Source organism: Zootoca vivipara, chromosome 2, assembly GCF_963506605.1.
Source record: "Zootoca vivipara chromosome 2, rZooViv1.1, whole genome shotgun sequence".
In the NCBI taxonomy this organism is placed as follows: domain Eukaryota; kingdom Metazoa; phylum Chordata; class Lepidosauria; order Squamata; family Lacertidae; genus Zootoca; species Zootoca vivipara.
In genome coordinates, this window is record NC_083277.1 from 66,083,361 (window position 1) to 66,110,543 (window position 27,183).

At 40.5% G+C, this 27,183-nt stretch overlaps 1 protein-coding gene across 4 annotated transcripts in view; it reads left to right on the forward strand.

Moving 5' to 3' along the window:
* Positions 1-27,183, forward strand: part of KLHL3 (kelch like family member 3) — a 183,169-nt gene that overhangs the window by 43,175 nt on the left and 112,811 nt on the right. For 3 of the 4 annotated variants that reach the window (XM_035105508.2, XM_035105506.2, XM_035105507.2), the window contains one exon: positions 483-26,636. In XM_035105508.2, the coding sequence (XP_034961399.2) occupies positions 483-511 (29 nt within the window). In that variant the 3' untranslated portion in view covers positions 512-26,636. Of the gene's footprint in view, positions 1-482; positions 26,637-27,183 lie in introns of those variants that run through there. The other variant, XR_009557143.1, reaches the window with a different exon arrangement.

The window sequence follows — 27,183 nt, forward strand, 5'->3', positions numbered from 1 at the left end:
TACACCCCTATCTGGACAACTACTGTTGTGTATGCTCTAGTAATCTCTAGGTTATATTATTGCAACATGTTATACATAGGACTGCCTCTGAAGACGGTTTGGAAACTTTAGCTAGCACAGAATTCGGTGGCCAGGTTGCTCACAGGAGCAAGACAGTTTCAGCATATTACACTAATTCTGGCCTGACTCCACTGGCTGCCAATTGGTTTCCAGGCCCAGTTTTGCTGAGTTTGACCTTTAAAGCCTTAAATGGCACAGTACCAAAATACCCCAAGGACTATCTCTCTCCATATGAACCTACCCAGACCCTAAGACTCTGAGGCCCTTCTTTGTGTGCCTTCTTCACAAGAGGTCTGGAGAGTTTTCTTATTTTTATTATGTATCTTGTGGTTTTGTGTAATTTTATGTTGTGAACCACCCTGAGATCTGCAGGTTAAGGGCGGTATATAAATTTAATGCATGTGTACTTTCTTCCCTTGTAGGTGTAGCTGTGATCCATAAACCATTGTGACACATGTTCACGTGACTGCAAAGACAAGAAATAATGGCCATCTTGCTTGGTGGGTTTTGGAAGATACTGAAATCTGACTCTTAACTGCCACACTAATATTGCACTCCTAGCATGACAAGTATGTGCTAAGACCATCAACCTCTGCTCAGCGATGGGCAGTGCAGCAATGTGAAAAGTCTTGCTGTGAACATGTTCCAGAAATGAGGTGTTGCTTGTTTTTCTTGGTGCAATCTGCTGTTTTATGTACAGTCAAGACTTGAGTTTGAACTGAATTTCTCAAGAGCAAGGAAATGTATCTCTATGGCATGTAACTAGGAGAAAGGGTATTTTGAAATACTTCACTACTGAAGTAGCATATACACTATAATATGTTCTAGAAAGCATTTCCTATTTACTTACCAAACCTTTTAGACAAATCTACTACTGAGACTGGAATTTTTGAAACAACCCTCGAAAGGAAAGCAGACCTGAATAAATAGACTGGGAGCTCTAGCTCATATGGTATATTGTCCCCATCATATGTACATACACAAGTTGACTACTGTAAATGTGTTATTTAGGACACTGGATGTGTACATTGTATGAATTTTATCCTAGATGTAGAACTGCAATTTTCAAACCTATTTTGTATATGTGGTTGGATGATCCAAGCAGCGTCTTTCTCTAGGGTAAAAGCATACGTGAACTACCCAAAGACTAGTAACCACACTAAAATGTAAGGTTCTAGAGGTGGGCTGGGGGGGAGGTATTGCTATTTAAAAATGAATTCTGACCACAGTTGACATTGAAAGGGGTGGGGAGTCATAACATGGTGTCGCTTAACTATTGCCAACAATTCAGAAAACCCAGACTGCACCTGCTTGTTAACGGGCATCTGAGTACCATGGAAGAGTATTTTAAATTCATCAACTATGGTTTGTCACCAGATTTCCAGGGTGGTGGTGGGATTCAGTAGTGGATTCCAGGGTTACAGCCAGGTTTGGAGAGCTGCATCCAACACAGTCACTTGTAGGATGATATTGTACATGAATGATATTGTCACGAGCAAGGGCTGAGAGTACCAGGGAAGCCCATCTGAGCAAATGGGACTTCTGAATAACAAACTGGGTGGTCAACCTTCTATCCAGAACAATAATCTAGTAAATACTACCCAAGTTTAGATTAGAACTTCACCCATCCCTTTATACCTCTTGCATTTGGCCAAATACCACAAGTTGCCCAAGATTTAAAAACCTTTAAGTGTCTTAATGCTTCCACCATGTAGTTGGTTAAGGCTGCAGTGTTATGCATAATCACCTTGGAGTAAGCTCTATTGAACTCAGTGGAGCTTACTTTTGAGTAGACATGTATAGGATTGCACAGTAATTCTACCAGCCATTTTTCCTAACTGCTGACCTTTCAAATATTCACTATGTTTTCCTTATTATATATGTGTACTGAAATTACTCAGACTTTTAAGCATTTAGTCCAAAAGGGAGAGAGAAGTGCTTTGGGGGAAATAAGGAAAGCCAGGTCTAGCTAATTGGCTCAACTCAAATCTAAAAAACCCCCAAGCTTCTGTTATGTTCACTGTCATCATCCAACTGAGAATTATTTTGTTCCTAGAAAGTTTGTGTTCTTGTAACTTCCAGCTCTTCTGGGATGTGTAATGCTATATCCTTCCTTCTCTTCCAACCCCTTACTACGTGCATTTTAAAGGGTGTGTGTGTGTGTTTCCCCAAGAGCATTTAACTTATTTCTTATGTAGATAGACAGCTTTTTTATCACTTGCCAAATATCAAGAGTGAAGTAGAATATGTAACTGAACTTGCTTTGAACAAGTGCTAATAAGGTAAGATTCTATTATTTTTGACAAGGGCTTTCATCCCTTAATTGGATATAAAAACAAAACAATTTCCTTAAAAGAGTCTCAGTGCTACATCTTATGATACCTTTTGTACTCTGGCACAGATACTTTAGTACAAAATACACCTGAAGAATGCACATTCAGGGTGCATAATCGCTCTTCAAAACACAAGTGAGCCTGATCGTTGCTTGCTCAACACTTGAGTATTTTAAAGAGGAACATGGCAGTTTCTACATGTGTTTCACCCTCTGTATTTCTGAGAATGCAGCCAGCAGCTAATGAATTGCTTCCAGGGTTGGGGTGGGAAATCTTTTTTCAGGACCTGTTTATGCATTATTCTTTCTGTGTGGAGGATATTAGTCTGCTACATATAGCCCCTGGTCTCTCTCTGTATGAGTTCTGGGCTGTAGCTCTAATGCTTTGCATTGTTTATACTTCTCTAGTGTGGAGAATCTCTATTTTGTTCCTTTGAATGTCTGAGAGCACTGTGGAGATTCTCCACAGGGTAGCAGCAATCTTTAGGGCCCCACAGCCTTATATCTACTCACCTGGGATTAATCTCCATTGAATTCAGTGGAACTTACCTCCCGATAGATATGTAAAGGATTGCATTGTTCAATCACAGTAGCAGATGTGGATCACTCAATAGGCAGAAGATTATTCCTTCAAACCTCCACATGAAGAAATGCAATGTGTAAACCACTTAACCATTTAAATACTATGAGACCTTGCCCTCTCATATTGGTTGAAGGATCATTAAACACTAAGAGTACACCTTACCTCATTTGCTGAATCAGTTGTCGGACACAGATGCACATGTACTGTTCCATTCACCACCAAAGCTGTATGCCAGTCATATATATCCCTTGACAGGCAGTGACTTTTTGAGCTAGCCTGATCTATGATCCATTCTGAAATGGCACCTATGTCTATATAACATCTGGAAAAATTACCAATAAACACATGGTGTACTGAGTGTTCATAAATAGTCAGGACCATAAATGGCCTTGCTCTCAGTCACTTACCCACTAGCAAATGGTATATGTCACTCCTTCAGTGTGTAAACTTGCAGTTAATGCAAGTCAAGTGACCTCATTTTTCAGCTATGCAATATTATCGCTACATAATAAACCAGCTGCAATAGCCCCTTTAAAGCGCATTTGAAATATCTCGCATTGTGTGTGCATTTTTAATATTTGTACTGTGCCGATAATCTGAGCCAGATCCTTTCAAAGGTTGCCTTTTTATAGGGCTTGAAAATAATAGCTTTAGAGCTTGCAAATTTTAATGCAGCTATTTTTGTAAGATAATTCTGAAGAGTTCTTGGATCTCCTTTGATTTTGGTGGCATTATGATTAGTGTCTAATCCTTACACCATGGGCCCAGTTCTCATCAGCCATTTGTATATGGTGTCTTGTATATTTTTGTTTGAAAAAGGGAAAATCCTTTGGCTTCTCTTGATTTTATGAAAAGGACACTTCTGGACTTCGTGTTAATTAACTGTGTATTGTTTCTTCCATGATTAATAACACCATAAATTGCTGGATTTATAAGAAAACAATTGAATTTATTTTTTTGAACTTTGAGTTATGTTTAGCTTTCTGTACTGTTTGAGCTGGACAAACAGTGCACAAAGTATTTGTGTATTAATACTGCTGTATTTCTCTCTCTCTGTGTGTGTGTGTCTTGCTCATACCTGAACATAATGTTCTGAAGCTAAATGTTAAAAGTCAGAATAATGGTAATAGGTTTGGTTGTCCTCTAACTCCTTTTACAGGTTTTCCTTGGACACCTAAAATTCATAAATCTGTTTCTACAAATACTCTTTGATTAAATTGTTGGGCAATCTTTTATCCAGAAGCTGGCTTGTCAGGTTGTGATGAGATAAGAAGATGACCTTCCATAAGAGTTGTGTGTAGGCCCAAAACCTGGACACATCCATGCTCTGCATGTGACGGCAAATGCTTTGCAGACATCCTTTCCCAGAAACTCCCATCACAGAACTCCCACATGCACTTAAATTCTTAAAAAGTAATTTGGCATGACATCAAAGGGAAACTGCTAGTATGCCTGTGGTACCCCCCCCCCCATCTTTCTCATTTAAATTGCTTTTGTAGCATATCTTCAACCTGCTTTTCAGTCTCAAAAATTAAAGGAGTTTTCCAGACAGTCAGCTTTTGGATATAGCCAAAAGCATTATCTTCAGGGGTATTCAGCACTGCACTGTTTCTACAAAAATCAGAAATGAAGCTATTTTTACTGCCCCAGTCTTTTAGCACTGTTTGAATTTTGTGTGCAAGTTTGCCCGAGTAATTCATTTCAACTTGATCCTATTTTATATTTAACTGTGACTGTGGTTAGTATTGCACAACTAAGCCACAAAAACTGAAGTTTTACTTTTTGCACTATTTGTACACCAATGACTATTTGTCCAAAAGCTTATTAGCTTATTCTCCCTATTAACTCATAGGACAAATAGATAGAATAATACAGTGTAATTAAAGTTGATTCACATTTGAAGCATCTGGAATGATATGAAATTTTGAATTTTCTTAAATGGCACTATTTAAATATAGCCATTCTGTTACATTGCCATGCCATTCATAGGTTTTATTTAATAGTAAAAGGGAATAGTCTGTCAACCCTGTAAGAATGGTAGCTTTGCCAAAATGTTTCATTGGTGAAAAATATAGTGGCTACATTTTATATGCAGTGTGAAACCGTGGTTTGGTGTCATGTATATGAGCAAGCTTAACTTCAAGATATGTACATGTATTTCTCTCCTTGGCTGGCATAGTTTCAAAACTGACTTCCATATTTGGTTCCTACACCCAGTCTCAAAACACAGCTTAATCATGGTTTATGGGCAAACCATAGCCCTGCTCAGGTGTTATGCCTGAACAGGAAATGTCCACTCATGTAGGAGACACAAGGTCACATGCTGTCCTGGCCCTGCTTGCTCAGTCTTCAACCTTCCTGTGTTTATCAGGAAAGGTTTGAAAGGGGCTTTTGCCAGCATTTCCTTGAATACAAATACAGTGGTACCTCTGGTTAAGAACTTAATTCGTTCTGGAGGTCCGTTCTTAACCTGAAACTGTTCTTAACCTGAAGCACCACTTTAGCTAATGGGGCCGCCGCAGCCATGCGATTTCTGTTCTCATCCTGAAGCAAAGTTCTTAACCGGAGGTACTATTTCTGGGTTAGCGGAGTTTGTAACCTGAAGCGTTTGTAACTTGAGGTACCACTGTAGAAGCCCCCTCGTGGTTCCTGATTGCACAGAGGTTTCTACTTCTGCTCAAGTCAGCAGTGGTAAAAGGGCCCCTTCAGACTGTTCAGATAAACAGGAAGGTCAGGAACAGAGAGGGTGGAGAAGATGCACATGGGGACGTTGGGGAGCATGGGAGCCCTGTGTCTCCTACGTGGATGATGATTTCCTGTTCAAGGTTGAGCAAAGCTTATGTCTGAGGCATATCCTAGTTTGCCATGTTTGGATACTATGACAACTGGAAGCCGGTAAGGGCGAAATCCCATTGGGTGATGCTTTTCTGACAGCTGCTAGCCAGCACTAGTAAGGCTGGCGGGAGATCCTGTCCAAGGCCCTCTGGCAGGGACTGTGCAGACTTGGTGTTCCGGCACTCCCTCTAAAGCAGGCATCCCCAAACTGTGGCCCTCCAGATGTTTTGGCCTACAACTCCCATGATCCCTAGCTAACAGGACCAGTGGTCGGGGAAGATGGGAATTGTAGTCCAAAACATCTGGAGGGCCGAAGTCTGGGGATGCCTGCTCTACATACTGGGGCTGACCATGCAAGGGGAGGAGGGACCCTGCAAGCCCCAGAGACGGTTTTGCTCATGCATGCAATACCAAACTATGGTGGAATGAACTCATTGTTTGATTAATATATTGTGGGCATAAGAATACAGTAAACCTTTTTTCATGAGATCCTAAATTATTTTATTTTCTTGTACAGTAGTGATAATGCTAAGTTTAATTTGTAAATATATTGTATAAAATATGTTTTAAGGCTAACAGAAGATTGTAATAGCGTTCACCTTGAATGCACAGATTTTTTAAAATAATAATAATAAAATAGACTGAGAAAATGTAGCTGTGATCCATATACAAATTAATTCAACATGCTAATATTTCTTAGGTTTACAGCCCACTCCTATGCATGCTTACTCAAAAGCAAGTCCCACGTTGTTCAGTGGAACTTATTTGAAAGTAAGTGTATGTAGGATTGCAGCCTTAGTTAAGATCATACTGCACATTACATCTATTGGTTAGTTCCTTATAATTGCTGGTTACTGCCATGGGACCAACTGGTTTGTGATGCAATTCTGTTTCTTTTCAGAAGCAAAACCTAGAATTTAAACTCCATAAAAATGTTAACAACAAAAGGTCAAATCTGTTCTCAAGGACATTGAATTTTGGGGGAATAAAGTTGAGCAAATGAAATTGATCTTGTGTTTATTCTGATTCTGCCAATGTTTTGGAGTTACAGTGAATGAAAATGTACGACCAAAATAATAGAACCATAGAATTATTAATGATTCACTGTCAATAATCCTAATAATTTGCTGCATGTGTACACCAAGAGGTCAAAACCTGCATGTATCTAAGCAGGCAATGGATAGTCACTTGAAAAAAATACTGAGATTTTTGATGCACTACTTATCACATGGTATAGGCAAATCATTTTACTTGGGAAGAAAAATCTGTTGAAGATCAGAGGCCTGCTCTTTGTTAAATTTGTATCTCGCTTTCCTATCGAATGGTGCTCAGATGGTGAACTGGATGTATGTGGTCACTAATATGAAGTATCACACAAGCTGTATAAAAGTGGTAATTTGTCATGTAAATTGATTACCAAGATGCATTTTTTCTCAGTACTGTCCTATGGTTCCAATTTTAGTCGGCTAAAATGCTGGTGTGCAGGAACCTGCTATGTACTCCACAGCACAACCCAGGTATTTCTCCATTCTTAGGCAAAACACAGTCCTTTGTAGGTGGAAGACAGACTTGAGCAAATTTATGTAATTTCAGAGATGAGGAATTGGCCATTGCGTGTTTCTCTTTCCTAAAAGGATTGGCTGAAGCCTGAAATCTGAAAAGCCAACTTTTGTTGGCCCTGCACAGTATGGTCAATGGTCAGGGATGATGGCATAACAACATCATCCTTGCAGTATAGTAACATCTGGAGGGCCAAAGGTCCCCCACCTCTGTGTTAGACAAATATCCGGGGCGGTGGATGGTATAAATCAGGGGTCAGCAAGGCTTATCGGCCATGGGCTGGATTACTCCTGCGGAGATCGTCCGAGGGCAGCGCAGCGCGATGCTGGCAATTGCGTCTGTGCATGACCGCGGTGCTGGAAATCGCTTCTACGCATACCCAGATGCCGGAAATCGCTTCTGGGCTGGCGCGATTTTCGCCATCTGAGCATGCGCAGGAGCGATTTCGGGCGCCGCTTGGCAAGTCCCCGCATTGCAGTGTGCCGGTTTAGCGCTGTGCAGGGGGGGGGACGGACTCGCCGAGCAGGCGGCTTGGTTTGGGGTGGCTCGTGGGCCGGTAAAACAGTCTTCATGGGCTGGATCTGGCCCATGGGCCGCACGTTGCTGACCCCTGGTATAAATGACCCAATACTTTGATCCTTTGTGAGTTTATTTGGAAGCAAGGAAGCAATTCCTTCTGTGTTTAATGGGCTGACTTCCCAGTTAGGACCGCAGGCCAACTAAGCTGCAAGTGACTTTACTTAAGTTTCCCTCATGTGAAAATGCTACCACCTACAGTGCAATCCTGGGCATGTTTACTTGGATGTATCCCCACCCCATCCCCAATTCAGGAGAAGGCCCATTTTTGGAACGCTAAAGCATGGTGTAGTGTTGCATCCTAATACAGCCTTTTTCTCTTTCAGTGATGGAAATAGTTCTGTGTCCCACTAATTCTGGGATTGGCAGGGGATTGGACAATATGAGCTTTGCTGTCCCAATGATTTTTTTGTTGCTTGGTTAGGACTTAGGAGGATGAGCGTAGGATTCTGTCACAAAGGTTGATTTTTTTTAAGGGAACGCAGAAAATTACAAAAGACTGGTATTACTTTCCAGAAAATTCTCTTCCATGTGGAGGAGGATCTGATTCTTTCCCATATGTTTTAGAGGCTACTGCTCCACTCCTTTAGCAACATCATTATGTCTGGAAGGGATGGAAGGGAAGTATCACACATTTTGAAAAAAATGCAGTTCTTTTACTAAGCTCTTCTATGCATTACTGATTTTGAAATTAGACTTAGAATGCTGTACATCATAAACATTTTTATTTTTTTATGTCTACCACAATGTCCCATATTCTGTCAAGACATTTGTAAGGTGCAGATTCAATGGTTTTACCACTACGCAAACTCTATTTTTTTATCCTCTTCTCATTGGTTCCTTGGTTGCTTTGTTTACCATCTAGCCTTGGAAACTTTGGATGCTATTTTGTGACACTTTGGTTGGCCTAATAAAGGTATTTCTCTAATATGGATTTTGGATTTCCCCCTTATCAGCCAACATGGCTACCTTTGCTTTTTTTAATTGACTTCCCTATCACTTAAAGTACAGAGTGGCAGGTAAGTTGCTTGATATATTTTTTTGCACATCTGAACAAACGAGATGCTGCACAGTGCAGTTCCTAAAGTTCCTTTGATTTCTCCCACGTGTCACTTCAGATACTTTTTTACATCTGTGTATTCGTGTCTAATTAATTTTCTGGTTTTGAGGGCATGTAGCAATTAGAACCAACAGCCGATAAATGAATGCTCCAGATCCTTCAATTAGAAAGCAATCAGTCTAAAATTCCAAGGGTATAGCATCTCCAGTGAGAATCATTTCATTTTCTTGCATATAAGTGGCAGTTGGAAAAAAATGGGTGCTAAAATAAGAATGAAAGGCTTTCGCCTTAGAAAGTGCCATCTAAAACCAGACACTGGAGGTCACTGTAGCCCAAAGAAGACTAATGTGTAGAGCAGCTGCTGTAACTACAATTCTCTTTCTCAAAATACCTTTCTAATAGTTGCAGAAATTTGAATCTTTCTCCTAATTGTGGGTTAGCATAATAATAGTGGTGTGCACTAGAATTATCATGTTCAAGTAGACTATATATTTTTTGCTATGTTTTTCCTCAGTTGGTGTTAACACCACATAGTTAACTTAAAGCAGGGGTGGCCAACTCCCAAGAGACTGAGATCTACTCTCAGTTAAAAACTGGCAGTGATCTACCCCCTTTCAGGTCACAGTTGTTGAGCTTCTTTTAGGGAGGAAGAAAGCCACATTTAGGGGTTCAGGTCACAGTTGTTGAGCTTCTTTTAGGGAGGAAGAAAGCCACATTTTTAGGGGGTGCAGAGCAAAAATGTTGAGCTTTTTTAGGGGAGCCAAAGTTGTTGAACTTCTTTGGGGGGAACCAGTGATCTGCCAGTGATCTACCACAGACATCCAGTGATCTACCGGTAGATCACGATCTACCTGTTGGACATGCCTGACTTAAAGCATGAATTATATGAGAAACACTTAGTAGAATTGCACAGATACATGTACAATACCAGTTTATTACCTACACGTCCCATAGACTAAGTTGGGACCCAAGTCCATTTCATTCCTTGACTGGAGACCAAGATGTTAAAAATAATGGATGCTGCTATTGCCAGACTAAGCACCATAGCAGATGGTGCACTTCATTGTGGTTGCCCTATGCATAATGATAAAACTATTAATAGTAACACCAACACACATATAACCTTTGTAACCATATTTCCTGTAAAGCCTATAAAGAGAGGAGTTTATTCAGTTATATAAACAAATATCCTTTATTAGGCATATCAAAGAGTGGAGTTTATACTACAGTATACCACTAAGAGGAGACTGCCATATTAGGCTAAAGGCCCACCCAGTCCCGAATCCAGTTCGCACCAGATGCCCAATGGCTCTGCTCACCTGTGATTATCAGCAGCTGGTATTCGGAAGCATATTGGCCCTACAGTGGGGGCAGAATCAAGCCATTCTGGTTAGTAGCCATTGACTGCCTTTTCCATAAATTTGTTGATTCCCCTTAAAGGTGTCTAAATTGCAATCACTGTCTCCTGTGGGAGCAATTTCCATAGTTTAACTGTGCTGTTTGAAGAAGTACTTTATTTTTATTTCCCCCAAATCTTCTAGCATTCGGCTTCATTGGATGTTTGCAAGTTCTAGTGTTGTGATAAAGGCAGAGAGAGAGAGAGAGAAAACACTCCACTTTCTCCAGCCCATGCAGAATTTTATAAATCACCTGGACCTTTTGCAATGAGAATAGTAATGGAAAACTACAGGAATAATCAGGGTGACAAGCACTTGATGACAACATAGAATGAAAATTGTGTGAAATCAAACCAGGACAATACTGTATATTCTTTGTCTGGAAGCGACTTTAGGCTGCCTGGTTTGAGGAATTTTTGTGCCTTCCATTTCTGGTAGCTGAATTCTTTCTGCACTGCAGCCTTTTACTTCATTGGAGTTGCTTGACATGTTTGTTTTTGCTAAAGGAAACTAAACTGTTATTAGAGCAAATCCCTGGACAGAGTATCCCTTGCCATTAAAAAAAAGGTTGTTCTGCCTTGTGTCAGATTCCTTTTGAGAACTTGTCACCTCCTTGGGGACCCGTTTCCAGCCAGGGAAACCTCAAATGTTCTTTGGGGTTTCCCTTTTCTTTTGATATAGCTTGCATTTGACACCTAATTTGACCTAGGAAGGCTTTCCATCCTGGCATTCAAAGCTAAGGACTGAGGACCAGCTGCAAGTGCTCTATCTACTCCTTTTGTTCTTCAACTCCGGAGCATTAAGAACTGACTTCCACATGCTTTTGTTCTACTCCCTCAGGCTGTTGGCCTCTTGGGTATTGGTCTCGACCCATTGCTCATCCATGAACAAGGGCAATTGCAGCAATAATTTGATAACATTTCACTGCAGTCCCAGTTTCCTGGAAATGTTTTCTGTTGCCAGGAGCAATATCATACCTCTGCATTGCCATTCTCTATTCCAAATACGCAACGGTGCATAATATTTGTTGACCAGCATTGAACACTCAACATAATGAAAAGCACCTTAGCAGTGGAAAGTGACTTCCTAAAAGATTCTTTGTCATTGAATGGGATTTTTTAAAGAGTGATGGGCAAACTTATTTTAAGAGCTGCTGCTTTCCGCAGCATGGAGTCCTCCAGATGTTTTAGGCTATGTCTCTCATCAACCCCAGATGGCTTAGAGCAGATAGACTGCTCTAAGCCATCTAATAAAGGAGGAATTCCCATAAAATTTGGAACCCAGCCATGACAGAGCTAGTTATCCCTCTGTTAGGAACTGATTTTATGCAAGCTCTTGGCAGAAAATGGCTGCATTACAGAATATGGGTGGGCCTACTGCCTCTTTAAAAGCTTTGAAGCAGCAGTGTAGTTTTCCATCACTAATCATATTGTTATGGCCTTGGTGTTCCTAGGAGGCAGAGTCAGGGCTCATCCAAACTTAATTTTGTGTCACATTTCTAGGCATGGGCCCACACTTTAAAGCATCATGTCCAGTGCTTTTTTTCTTTAAAAAATGTTTCGGGGTACTCTCATTTTCCTACTCGTATTGAAATACTGCCCCTCAATAAGGCCGAAATTAGATTCACAAAACGTTTAGGGGTATGCATCCCCCTGCGTCCCCCCAGAAAAAAAAAGCACTGACCATATCTGAGTGTTCTCCCTGCCCCTGATGCTTTCCCTGCCAAAAGCAAAAAAAACCCCACTCTTTACTGTTGAATTGGAGCAAACGGTAATCCACAGAAAACCCAAATTGTAATTTGTTACAATTTGGCAGTAAAGAGTGAGTTTTCCTGGGGTGAGTAGCAGACCAAAAATAACATAAAATAAGCACTCAGACATGAAGCTTTAAAGTGCAGACTTGAGCCTAGAAAGCGTGAGACAAAAGATAAGAATGGATTCGTGTTGCTGCCTTTTTCTGGTTGGGCTTCTGTAGCCTTAAATAGCTTTATGAGGCTTCCCAAACTTAAACCTGTTGCAATTTCTGCTTTGCCATCTAAAGTGGGGTGGGGCATAACCAGTGGCCCTCCAGATGTGGGACTTTTTTTTTTTTTGTCAGCACCAGCCAATATGGCTAATGGTCAGGCATGATGGGAGTTATAGTTCAGCAACATGTGGAGGGGCCGCATTGGAGTTAAAATGAACAGGAGCTATACCTATTGCACATGCTCAGTACAACTGAGGAGAGAAACGGAGGCTGCAAAAAGGTATTGTCAAACCAAGTGGTTATGTATAAACACAGCCTTGTCATTAGAACACACAAGTCCTGAGGAAATTGGGTACTGTAGCATCATTGTAACACAGGGTTTCATCCTGCCTTCAAGTCTGGAATATCAAATTCTATTAAAAAAACAAAACCACACACCAAGCTGATTAAAAATACATAATTTGCTTGATGATATCATATAAAAATAATATAGGCCATCAAACAGGGAAGGGTTTCATGATGAGCAGGAGATTAGCTTAATGGCCTCAATTTATATGAAGTGGTGATTTACAGAGAAATGTGTGTATATGTGCTTGTTCCCACAGAACAATAAAAATGCATAACAGCTGAGGAATGGAGAACTGCTCAGACTCAACAGAACTTGTACCTGCATAGGAAAAAACCTGTGTGATAATGACAACTTCATAGTCTGCAGATGTGAATATTAATCTTTTAAATAACTGCTTAGCCTGCTGAGTACCACTAATGCAGCTTTTGCAGAATGAATTATTTGCTGTAGTGGGGCCAGTCCTTCCATTATGTGGCTTTTGATGTGCTGATGTGTGTTCTTTTATTCTACTCTGCGGCAAGGGGCAGCGATCTCTATTAAATCCAGACATTTCCACCTGTGGGACTGTTAATTTGCAAATTGCAGGTGACACATGTAGATGCAGGATGGAAGGGAGGGGGACACTAATTTTAGGAGCTGAAAATTGGCAGATGTGGCATAATTTTGGGAGCCGGCGTGATTGACTTTGTGATAGGCACAAGGGACAACCAATCAGCTGCACAGGCACCTTTGTTGGAAACAGGAAGTACTGGTTGCCTTGACTAGTTGGTGAGTATAGCACTATAGTGGGCCCTGCATGCTCTTCTTCTCTATGCAGGCTAAATATTGGTAAATGTTTTATTTATTTCCTTGATAAGTGGTGTTATCAAGAAAAGAAACCAACATGTTATGTGAGTGGGTATGTGCAGCAAGGCAGCTCATGGGACAGCAGCCATTTTGAGATTAGTTGTAATAATTGCAGTGAGAAGTATGTTTGTGCTCCACTTTTCTGTCGCCTGTGGCATAGCTTAATAAACTCAGTAGCAGCCAGTATTATTTGACAGGCATGGAAGTTTGGAGTAGATGCATAGACAAATCAAGTTTATTGTTTTGTAAATTGAGTCAGGCCAGGGATTTTTTTTCAGCAGGAACTCGCCGGATCTCAGTTCCGGCACCTCTCTGGTGGGCGTCATTGCCATTCTAAGAGAACAAAGGAGGTGTTCATGGTGAGTTCTGGCATCTCTTTTTCTAGAATGAGTCAGGTAAACTTCAGCTGTGGCAAGAATTGAAACCTGTTGATTCTTACAGGCTTAGTTTTGTTGGTCTGCAAGGAGGCAGACCATATATACTATATATTTAAAGCACGACTGAAGTATATTATTTTCCTCAAAGGAATCAGGACACTGTGGTTTGTTAGGGGCTGCTGCAAATTGTAACCCTGTGAGGGGGAAACTGCAGTGCCTAGAATTCGTTGAGGGAAGTAGTGTGTTTCGCAGTCTAAAAATACATGTTATGGGTAGGAAAAGGAACAGGAGGGAGAAGGAAAAAAGCAAGCTCAGGCACAAGTTTTCAAAGTTAACAGCCAGCCTCAGTAGTGGTTCTGGCTTTCTTGTCTTTGATAAAGAGGAGTGGTGCTGTGGGTTAAACCACAGAGCCTAGGGCTTGTCGATCAGAAGGTCGGTGGTTTGAATCCCTGTGACGGGGTGAACTCCCATTGCTCGGTCCCAGCTCCTGCCAACCTAGCAATCATGTCAAAATGCAAGTAGATAAATAGGGACCGCTACAGCAGGAAGGTAAACGACGTTTCCATGTGCTGCTCTGGTTCGCCAGAAGTGGCTTTTTCATGCTGACCACATGACCTGGAAGCTGTACACCGGCTCACTCGGCCAATAATGCAAGATGAGCGCCACAACCCCAGAGTCGGTCACGACTGGACCTAATGGTCAGGGGTCCCTTTACCTTTACTAGTGCTTCCCCCAGCGCCAATCTCATCTGAGAATGGAGCAAGTGAAAATGGCCAAGCCAGGAGGGCAGGGCAGTCACACAGCTGCCTTGAGGGCAGTTAGGATCCTTGCTACTTTCCCATGGCATCCATGCCGGAAGGAGGCACAGCTGCGTTTCTGCCTCACACTCACCAATTAATGGCACACAGCTAGTTTGTCAGGAAAATGGGAGGCAACTAGGAGGCAACCCAGTCATTATCTGGAGAATGTTCCTCTGCTTTTACTCTTTAAAGTTTAAAAGCCCCTGAAGCACCAAGTGAGAAAGCAGTTACTATGCCTCTCACTCCTTTCCTCCATGGAGCACTTTGGCCACAGGCTATGAGGGAAATCCTGAGAGGCAGGTGTCAGAAAAAAGGCAGCAATCCTAAGTGTTTGTGTACAGCTCAGCATCAATCATCCTAGCAGCTTTTTAAAAGATGGAAGAAAGCTCCAGAGTGGGTCCAGTTTAGAAAATCATTTGTGTTGAAGGGGAAGGGAGGGTTATTATTGTTATTTTTAAAGCCTACGTACTCTCAAGCTTTTTTTCCTGTAGAGGTTAGAAATGTGTGAGTTTCTCAAGATACTAAAATTCTGCACTGTATGCTAGATTCGCCATGTCCATAGCTTCGTAAAGCCATGGTTTTGAAGCTGTGAAGTATGTATTGTGAACTTGCATTGCATGGCATGGATAAATATGAAAACCACATGTCTCTGGCTATGACTTCTCCTGGGGAAACTTGACTGCAATATAAATGTTTGCAGTTTGTGCAGAACAGAGATAAGACAATTAAATATTTAGAAATCAATCTAGAAACCAATGTCCGTTTCCTCATTTTGCGTAATTGTTGGTTAACCAGTTGTCCACTGGCTTCCTTGAAAGAACTCTCAACAAAAATCCCTGAAATTTAGAAAAATCCTATGAACAAAACCTAATTGGCATCAAGGCTTGACCTTGGAATACTTCTTTGTTAAGGGTACAGCATTGGAAGTTGAGAGAAAACATCACAAAGAGAGTGACATTGAGTATGTATGAACTTGCAGACTGTAATAAACTCCTTCCTCCCATGGATCTGGGACTAACATTCCCAGGTTAAATGGCACAATTGTTAGTCATTCCAGAGCCTTTGTAAACATATGAGTCGAAATTTGCTAAAAATGATCCAGTTTTGTGTGCTAGAACTCTTTATTCTATGCAGATGTATTAGGGAGGAATCTTAGTGGAAGTAAGTGCAACCTATTTCTGGATAAAAATATGTAGAATTGGGCTGGAAGAAGCTTTCTGTAAGCAGACACCTAGTAATTTATGTGCTATCACCTATTCAAGTTTTAGGGCTTTGCACTACATGAATGTGAATAAAGTTTAAACTGACAGGAGTAGAATCTAGGTGCTTGCTTTAGCTCTAAGGTACTTATTCATATTGACTGGCAATTGCTATTATTTTGAGACTGCCTCAGTATAGGTCTGTCAAGGTTGCAGGAGAGTGATATTATTGCATATGCCTTTTCACAGCATCTATTTCGAATTTGGAATATATCATTTATAAATAAGGCACCTTCCCTCCTCCTTTTGAGTAGCTTGCTTATGATGTCTCCTACTATTAACACTTGAACTAAACGGAATTGGGATTTAACAACCATAAAATTAATGGATCAATTGGTCTTAATATATATATTTAAAATTGGTGGTGATCCTTTTAAAAAAATCAATATATAGTAGTGATGGGATGGATGTTTCTTTATAATTCTGTGTTTCAACAAAATAAGCATGAGATTTCTAGCTTCTTAAGTGCCGCCTCTGGCCATTTACTCTGCCTTACAAGCGAAGGTTATGATTAATGAGTCAACAGATAATGAAGGTATAAGTAACAAAATGAGTGGTGTGCCTGGAGGCTGATCATCAAGAATTTCAAGTGTGGCTATAGCTAGTCTGTTGTATGACAGAGATTCCCGTACTGGCATTTTAAAATTTATATGCAATAAAAGGTACCCACAAGCAATTAATAAAAACCATTGCCAATTTAAATCCTTAGGAAGAAAATATTAACCAGAATAGATATATATGGTTTGTGTGTGTGTAGCAAACTAGCCTACAGTATTTCTGAAAGGCATTATATCTATATATACAGAAACCCGACCTTTTTGCCTTGCTCTGAATTACTGTTAAAAGCCTTCTGGAGTAGCAGATGAGAAGGACAGGCTGGTGCTACAGTGGGTGAGTTTTCCACATTTATCTTTGTCATGTCTTCTCCTATGAATGAAGCAACTGTCACAATAGCTGCCATGTAGGAGCCAAAGGCAAGATGCACCATGTTGCTGGTGGTTCTGCTTGGCTAGTAATGTGCAGATTTTAGCTGCACTGGAAAAAAGTGCCTCTGACGTGAATCAGAAATTCAGCTCAGGTGGAAGCAAGGAAGCCAAGCACAGAACTGTCAGTGGATCCTTATGGGCACCTTCTCCTTGGCTACAGTGCACAAGTAGGGTGTACTGGAACGGGGTGGGAAAGGAAGTTCGGTCGCATGTCATTAGTTGAATTTTCTCCCCTCTCCTTTTTATGCTTATCACTAATTATAGCACATATACAGAAAAAGAAAAATACTCTGTGCCACTCTTCGTAGGCAAGAGTAAACACCAGTTTGTTTCAACAGAGCAACATCCTTCAAGATATGGCAGCGGTTAATCCTTGCTAGTGATTAAGTAAGACATACATAAGAAGAATTTAGAGCAGGCATCCCCAACCTGTGGCCCTCCAGAAGTTTTGGCCTGCAACTCCCATGATCCCTAGCTAATGGGACCAGTGGTCAGGGATGATGGGAATAAACTTTTATTTATTTTAAAAAAGGATAAACCACTTACGGTAATATACATCTAAGATGTGAACTGGATTATATAGAAATACATAAGATATGATGAAATCATAAAAATATTGTGTTATAGATCGTATTGGTTGCAAACTAAAAGCATCAATTCTCCTGGGGACCTGATTAAAAGGAGAGGTTTTTCAACATGTGTCTACAACACAGTAGAAGGCACCTGTCTAATTGCTAAAGGGACAGAATTCCAAAATGTTGGTGCAAGCAAACCCTGAACATGTGGCACTGCCACTAACTAGCACTGGCCTCTGGACCAATCAAAATATACATGATCAGCTGTGTGATTAAAATAGAGTATTTAAAACATTAACTTTGTACATTAAATAGAGAGTTATGCTAATTAAAGTTAATCAACTGAGAATGGATTCAGGCGAACTTATAGCAAGCAGTTACACCGAACAGCACTTGTATGTGAGTGGTAAACATTAAAATGAACAGTTACTGGCTTTAAGCCTTAACTGAGATAGCTGAAAATGAGATCAAACAACAACTAAAATACCCCATACATAGAATAGTAAATGTGTGTCAATGTGGCTTTGACAGTACAGGAGGTGCCAAGCAAAGAATGCATATGTTGCGGGCCTGGTGAGCACACTTGCTATCACTGTGACAAAGGCCTACATTGTGATGCATTTAAAAAGGACCATGACTCTACATGGGTTTTGTGAAATACTTGACATTAGAAATCAGTGGTCAAGTGATATGGACACCCACTAAAAACTAGAGAGTAAGAACAGGACTTCAGTTCTTTCTTTCCTGTTTGATGGCAGTAGAGCCTTTAGGCTGTAGTCCATACACACACAGCAAGTCTATTGCAACTTACTTTTGAACAGGTATGTATAAAATTGTTAGTCTCTTTTCTCTTCACCACAAGATGGCACCAGTAAACAATAGGTATACCTGCTGGATAGATTTAAAAAAAAAATTGAAGTAAATGTTCAATTTATCACTCGAGTGTCTATGTAGAACTGTTTCTCCGTCTGTTGCTTTTGTATTTATGAATAATAGGATTACTATTATTATTATTATTATTTTATAACATGATAGCTGATAGCAAAACCAGCACATGACACATTGCTCTGCATCAAAGACTACTCTGGAAATGCATAATGAACAGCTAAGTGACACTAATTAGAGCCTAAAATGCTGTGCTGCAGTGTTATTTCTATAGTTTACATTGTTGGGATTAACTCTGGGCTTGTCTCTAAGACCTATTTGGTGCACATCACAGATCATGAGGACATGCCAAAGATAATAGTCTAAGGAAAACGGAAGTCCCCTGCATTTAGATTTGTGGTGCTAAAATGGCAGGTCTTAATTTTTATTCTTTACAAGACAGTAATCATAGAAGCAGTTACTCCACAGCTTCTGTCTGAAGCCTTTTTCGGTGTCCCCACTCAAATTTCCTATTGCTTAGTCCTTTTAAAACTCATGTGTATTGGCTTCAGATTTGTTGCCAGCTCCATTCCACTAGGGCTTCCTGGGTAAGAATCAGCATGGACAGTCATTTGGTCCACTTTTCTGCGGACCCAATATGATACGCGCAGGCTTGCTGTCAGTCAGATTATGCACCGTTCCTGATTTCACGATGCAGTTTCAGTCCCCAAAAGTGTACACAAAGCCATGTATTTTATGTGAAAAATGTGTTCAAAATGCATCCAGTTCGTATGTATATCTTTGTGCATGCTCTTTTAGAAAATTCACACACACACACACACACACACACACACACACACACACAAATGGGGCAGCACTGTAGCATTAGTCAAACCGACAAGGAACAACTAAAAGCTGGTTCTTTCATCTCTATTCCTAGGTCATCCCACCATTCCCCAACCTGCTGTAGCATGGTAGGAGAGTAAGCATAAAGAAGTCTTCTTAAAAATCTGTTTGAGGCAGTAAGCTTCTCAGCCTTATTTGTGCTCCCCATGATTAATTCTGCAGATGCTGAGAATCCACGATGCATGCCTGCAGATACTTAATCGTGCCTTCAAATGTTTTGGCATCATTGTGCCCATGCCAAGAATAAAAATGTTTATTCATAAGTGTATGTACATCATAGGGAGAAGGTACTTTCATGTGCATGCTGTGCTTGCTTAATATGTCTGAACAAAGCTGCATCTTGAATACTGTGCATGTGACGGGGCTTTTTTGTTTGCTATCAGATCAACGTTTTTAGGATATTTCCTTCTCTGTGATAAATCTTGAACATGGTCAAGAATAAATTTAGGGTCAAAATATGTTACAATAGTTCAATGCTAATAGTCTCCTTTTTGCAGAGATTCTTCAGGACTGGGCAGGATTCACAGCATTAAAATTAATATCCTACCCAGACTAAAATATGTCCTTAGGGGTCTCCCTTTTACCAACCCCACAAATACAAATTGACCAGCTATTTAGAAATTCTGTCTAGGGGCCATACAACAGGCCATGCTTGGAATATGCCAAGATACTGCTCCCACTGACAAAAGGTGGCAGACAATGAAATACCACAATTGGCATGGGATAGAACTGGGTAGCCTAGCCCCACTGCAGAGCTGAGAAGCATTAGGCTTCGAGCATCTGAGGCACCCCACAACAGCAGCATATGGGGGTCCCAGAAAGGTCCCCCTCCAAATCTGAGGGCAACTCTATCTAAGAACCAGAAATTACTGGAGATGCATGCCAGCTATCTGAAACAGAAACTCTATATCGCTGCTTCTTCTTCTTAATACAAAATATGTGATGTGACCAAATTTCATATCCACTGATCCAGGCAAATGACAGTCAGTAAAAAGGTACGCAGGTCAGGGAAACTTGTAGGTGCAGCATCAAGGTGCAGCAATACCAGCAAGTTGAACAGCATTTCAAAAGTCTTCACTTTGATCTAACGAGCTCAGTTTAGTTCTGCTCTAATTGATAAACGGATGGATTTGGATACTCTGGTGACGGTGAAATTGTCCAGAACGAAGATGAAGCTGAGAAATCAGTTTTTCAAGTGAGAGCACGAGAGGTTAGTTCTCAAATTTAGTATTTTCCCCATGGTGTTCTGCCGGATACACTGCGTGACAAAAAGGTGATATATATAAATTCTGGAGATAAGTATAAAAATAAGGAGAGCTGGCAGATCTGCATGTAAAGTGGATTTCTTATTTCCATGCATATTGTTGGGGATATAGTTGGAGGTCTGTGGCTCAGGTGGAACATATGACAACTCGTCCGACATACATCCTAATTCAGTATGTTTTTGCATAGTTTCATTGGTTCTTGAGTCCCTGCAATTGCACAATTTGTTTTATTCAGTGGTTCAAAATGCCCCGCCCCCCCCAGCCAATCAATGCTGTTAATGATTTAAACTCCTGCTTTTGGTTTGATGTTTAGCATCAAAAAGATGTGTTTTGAAGTCTCAGTGAACAAAAATGTCATGCTGTGGGAATTTGACCCTTGATAGGGTGGGACTAAACATCATGTCAGTGGATTTGGAGATTGATTTACGCATCACCCACAAGTCTTCCTCTGATTTTTGTATTTTTTGTTTGTGTGTGGCTGGTAGGGTTTTACAGTGTGATTCGCAAATCACCTCCAGTTGCCTTATACAGTGGTACCTCAGGTTACAGACGCTTCAGGTTACAGATGCTTCAGATTACAGACTCCACTAACCCAGAAATAGTACCTTGGGTTAAGAACTTTGCTTCAGGATGAGAACAGAAATCGTGCAGCGGTGGCATGGCGGCAGCGGGAGGCCCCATTAGCTAAAGTGGTACCTCAGGTTAAGAACAGTTTCAGGTTAAGAATGGACCTCCAGAACGAATTAAGTTCTTAACCAGAGGTACCACTGTACACATTTTAACTGTTCTAGTCCCTTTGAATTTAGCTGGTGGTTGTTAACTTGCTTCAGTTCAAGGATGCTGATTTAAATACGGTAGTTGTGGATCACAGAATCGTATTCCTTGTCTTTTCAGCCCAATTGAATTAATGTATTAGCTTAAAACTGATTGTAGGCCAACTTAATGACCCTGTGGCAGATGCACCTACACCTTGGACCTTGCACTTAATGGTATCTTTTTAAAAAAACCCATCAAAGTGGGCTCTTTTTAGACAGCATTGATTAACTTGTGAAACATGTAATTAACATTTATCTTCTTACATATCACAAGCAGTTGTAAATTATGTAACAACAAAAGGCCAAAAGAAACAGTTGAACAACCCTGATAAAAACAGAAATATTATGAGCACGTGCAGATATTTTAAGCTCACCTAAAGCAAAGTATAGCATGACTTCAGGAATAAAATGGAGTTTGGTTCTGCTGCCTAAATGCTAAAGACATTGACTTGGGAATAAGCTCCATTTTGTTGTGTGTGTAGACCCTTTAACCACCCCCAAAATAAATTCAGACATTCAAATTTTGGTTTGGTTTTTGGCAGAATTTAGGCCGCAACTTTATTGATTACAATCAAGTGAGTGGTTGCATAGGCTCTGGTTCGACTAGCTCCCTGCACCGTTGCAGGTAGCGTTGACCCAGGGCACACCATAGGTCACCCAGCCCAGTGGAAAGCGGGATCAAGCCAGTCCACCAGCCAGATGTCCCCCTGGACTCAGGCTCAGGGCACAACCCCTCTCAGGGTTGACCAACCAATGAGTCCCTGGATTCCTTTAACGGAATACCCATCACATAGGGATGGCCAGACCATTCTGCCACCCCTATCACCTGAACCAGAGCCTATCCGCAACCTTACAAGTTGTGACAATTTGCTACGCGGGAGGCGAAACCCAAATGGCACCAGCCAAGTGGGGAAAATTCCTGCCATGCCACTGTCCCAAGCCCTAAAAATAGGGAGAGGTGCAGGGGGGTGTTCCGATGCACTGACCCCAAAGAGGAAGCTCAGGGACACGTGCATAGGCTTAAATAGAAGTCCCTTGGTAGCATTTAGCTGGCATCCCATTGGTCAATTGCACCCAGCATCGAGAGACCTCCAATAGGGTGTTGTGGCCATCCAAACGTTCCCACCCAGAACACAGGGTTTGGTTGCCAGGTCACACTGCAATATGTGCCCTCTTGTTAGGGAGGACTCGATTTGTAGAAAAGGATAACATGTTTAAATGAAAAGTAATAAAATAAGCATTTGTAACTATGTACATGGCTGGCAGGACACCCCTTGTCTATAAAATGTTTTATGCCAGGTTTAGCATAATGATTTAGTCACTTCCTTTACCACCACCAATAAAACATATTTTCTCCAAATAAACTGAAGTGGTTTTGTGGTAGTGGACTTTTTGAGCCCTCAATGGTTTTCCTCTCAGGATATCTCTATCCTGGGAGGGATAACCACTCTATCCTGGGAGAGATAACCATTTCTGCAATTGCAGAAATGGCCAGATTCAGCACAGAAATACAGTGCTTTCTTGTGAAGTATTACCTTTCTATTGTAATAGTATTGAACAGCTGCAAATTTCATTCAGAAACCAGTTCATAAGTTCAACAATATCTTTATATGTGCCAGTTAACCTTTTTCTGCTGGTATGGGACCCAAATTTCTTTGTATTTGAGCAAGGTCAGATGGTTTAATTGATTTATAAGGCTTCATATTAGACTCTTGTGCTCATGTATAGTTTATCCAATGAATACAGAGTGATGCTGTGATCTACTTGGGTTGTTGTACTTATACAGTAGTTGAACTGGTTGTATCCAGAGATTAAGAACTGCTTTTTCCACTAACTTCCCTTCATGGTTGTCTTATCCATAGAGGAAAATGTGTGCATATTACGATGGGATAGTTCTTTTGTCTTGAATATGAGACTTGGCAAATTATATACACAGTGGCTGCCCAGCCCATGGATACACATGGTAGAAATGCATATTTATCCTGAATTGCAAACAATATAATATGCATATTTTTATTCTGAGAGGTTCCACCTTTTGTTGTAGCCCAAAAGTTTCCTATGTGCAACATGATGGCTCGACTGTTTTATGGATCAAGCTTTTGCATGACTTACTGCATGCACCAAAAATCAAAAGAGGGAGGCATTGTTTTAAAGTAAAGCAGTGGTTATTTCTATGCATTTTGAGAACTGTGTGCAGTGACTTTTGTCCTCTTCACCAGTAAACTTTTGCTAAACCAATCCTGTGACAAACACTATATCCTATATCATCACCTTCCATTTTTCTCCAGTGAACCGCATAAATCATTTACCAGCCTACTCCTCCATGGCCCAAATCATTTTGAAGTTTATTACCATTGCCTCTTAAATTGACAATGATTCGCCCCTCCACTTCGTGCCATTATCCTTTTCTTTATCACCTTGCTACATATTTTTTTTCCAGACCACTGACACAAAAAGTGAATAAAACCAGCCTCAATAGTAATCTTTATAACATTTTCCAAGAGAGCAACTTTCATCCCCCAAATGCAACGGAATGAATGTCAAAGAGAAGGTGGACTGGATCCTGCCATGCTTTAAAAAAATCAGTTCACTGGAAACTCTAGGTTTAAACAAAAATGTGGGATAAATTTATGTTACACAGAAATTAAATAGATCTGTGACTGGGGAAAGTCAATTTGGGTTTCAGTTACACTTTCTTGGTTATTCTTTGCAGTTTCTTCTGAGCATGGGAAGTAATGCTCTGTTCTCTTTGTAAAGCATAGCTGTCAAGTTCTCCCTTTATAAAAGGGAAATTCCCTTATGCTGAATAGGCTTCCTCGTGAGAAAAGGGAAAACTTGACAGCTATGTTGTAAAGTCAATAGGATTCTGTGTGTGGAAGCAGACAGAGAAACTGAATGCTGGTTGAGGAAGATCAGGAAGGCCAGGGAGAGCAATGAGGCAGTTCTTTGAGGGAATGCTTGCTTCCTGCGCCCAGTAACAGAAGCAGGATTTGCTCACAACTTCTGACTCCCCAGAAGCAGTTAGCCTGATAAAGGGTTTGGACATGGGAAAGAAAGGGACGGCTTTCAGGTACGCATCCTGCTCCTATCCCTGTCTGCAGTCTTTACCACTCTTCCACTTCCCAGTGGGGACTTGTATTCCTGCTTCCTTCGTATCTGTCAATTTGTCCTTATACTGTTGTATTTCAGAACTTTCTCTATTTAGATTAAAAAGGTAAAGGGACCCCTGACCATTAGGTTCAGTCGTGACTGACTCTGGGGTTGCGGCGCTCATCTCGCGTTATTGGCCGAGGGAGCCGGTGTACAGCTTACAGGTCATGGGGCCAGCATTTCTGGCGAACCAGAGCAGCACACGGAAACGCCGTTTACCTTCCCGCCGGAGCGGTACCTATTTATCTACTTGCACTTTGATGTGCTTTCAAACTGCTAGGTTGGCAGGAGCTGGGACCGAGCAACGGGAGCTTACCCGGTCGCGGGGATTTGAACCGCCGACCCTTCTGATAGGCAAGCCCTAGGCTCTGTGGTTTAACCCACAGCGCCACATGCGTCCCCTATTCAGATTACTTCAAGGCAAATTCGTACAAGGCTGATGTCACAGTAGTCACCAAGAAGCTATTATTTGATGAATTGTCTCCTCTCCCGAAATAGGAGGAATGATGAGGGACCAGCTGTCTTAAGTCTGGCATTGCCCCACCATCTCTTCAGCCTTGGAATGTGCCGTCTGTAATTTTAGTGACTGAATTTGAAGAGTGCCATCTCCAAGTAACCAATGCATTTACTGAGACATGCTTTCCAATCCATTCTGCTAAAGAGCCAGGGGGCTGCTTTGGTATACACACTGCCATGCTGCAGAGGCAGAGGCATGTAGCCAATTGGACATTATACCACACACTAGCTATAATGGCTTAGATCAGGTAACTTTTTATGCTTGGAAACTGGGCAAGTCACAGTAGAGCTGGTTACAGCTGCACAGTCCAGGACTGCGCTGCCAGTTTATATGGAAAGTGACGCAGTTATTCCATCACACATCACACTTTTTGCCAGCTGAATCTAACACCCTTATTACCAGCTGCTGTTACAATGCGAATAAATTTTGGGTATGAGAATGAGACTAAAGATTAGGGAGAAAATAAACACACACGTCAAGAAGCACCCAGTAGACATCCAGTGCAATTAACAGCATTAATGATTAGGAAGTTAATAATTTTATCATCCACTCCTCCTCTGTGAGCTAAGGGTTGTGTTCAAGTTATTCATGATTTAGGTGATAGCATCCTCATTTCCCACTGATTAAGTGAAGATGTGACTTGCTGTTACATTCACTTGAAATGTACACTTGAAATCTGCCATCCCCTTAACTGCCGATTATTATTATTTAATGCATGTACATTTTATTTTGAAATTTCATTTTGAAACCACTCTGAATTTTTTATTTTACACCAACCAACCAACCTTTATTAGCATACAGAGAAAGCAGTATAAAACAATCAACAAATAAAATTTGGCATCTGTTCACAGGAGGGGATACTATGGGAGAAAACCATACAGGCCTAGCAGGGTTAAAAAGAGCCAGTCTTATGATAACGTAGTTTTATGGCTTTTCTCAGATAGTCTGCTACTTCCTCCATGCTATCATGCCTGCAGCTATTCAATAAAAAAGAAACCCTTTGGGAATCAGAACAATTTGACCACTCCTTCAGCATGGGGCTTAAAATTTGTTGCAGATTACTACATAAAATAGACAGTGGAGTTTATATTACATAAACTTTGCCTGGACAAGTATAACGATTTTGGAACACGTTGATAAAAATATAGTGTGTTATAAATAAGCATCCATCTATTTGAATAATAATAACATTTACATACTTATATACCAGACAAACATATACCGTATATGGAATTATTGTTGTTTGCCTACAGAGTGATGTAATATGCCTTTTCTTTTCTTTCTTTTTCTTTATTCTTTCTCCCCATTCTGTTCAATTGAAATATTCTCAATAAAAATTAATAATAAAAAGTATGGTCATAATTTCTGTATATTTGGATTATAATTCATGTGATATAATGTATGGAAAAAACTGGAAATGTGAATTCCTAAATATTTAATTGATTTGGCACAAATCATAAGTTTAGACATACAATTTCCGTAAATTTATAAAAAGGATTCAGATTTAGAGCAGCTGACTGAGAAACCAGAGAGATGTTCGTGCTGAGTTAATAATGTTTAAAGATTGGCCCATTTTTATGTTTTTCAGCAAATGGTGCTTTGTCTGCAATTGATTTTGTTTTTCTTAACTGGAGTAACATACCATTTAAATTCCATTTTGAAGTAATTTTCTCTGATATTCATATTTAATGAGTAACTATGTTCTGGGTTTCATAAATATTCCCATAGATGCATATGAATATTGATGCTAACATCTTGGGCCCAGCACACTATACACTCTTTAACTTCTAACTCTGCTTCATATTGAAGCAATGAAATATAAATATATATATTAGAATTAATACATTTGTCATGCTTTATTTTTTAAAATTCAAAATCTGGAACATTTTTATATGAATATAGTTCATAAACAAATACCATGATTCTCAAATTTGAAACTATTCAAACAGTAGGCGAGGTTTCCCCCTTAAATCTTATTTTAATATCAATATATGAGAATACCTTATTATGTGGAAATTAATTCAAAATACTTAGTGCTTTTGAAGTCTTAAAGTCAGGATTATCAGATATAAATACAACAGGCAACATTGCTGGACTGTTCTAATT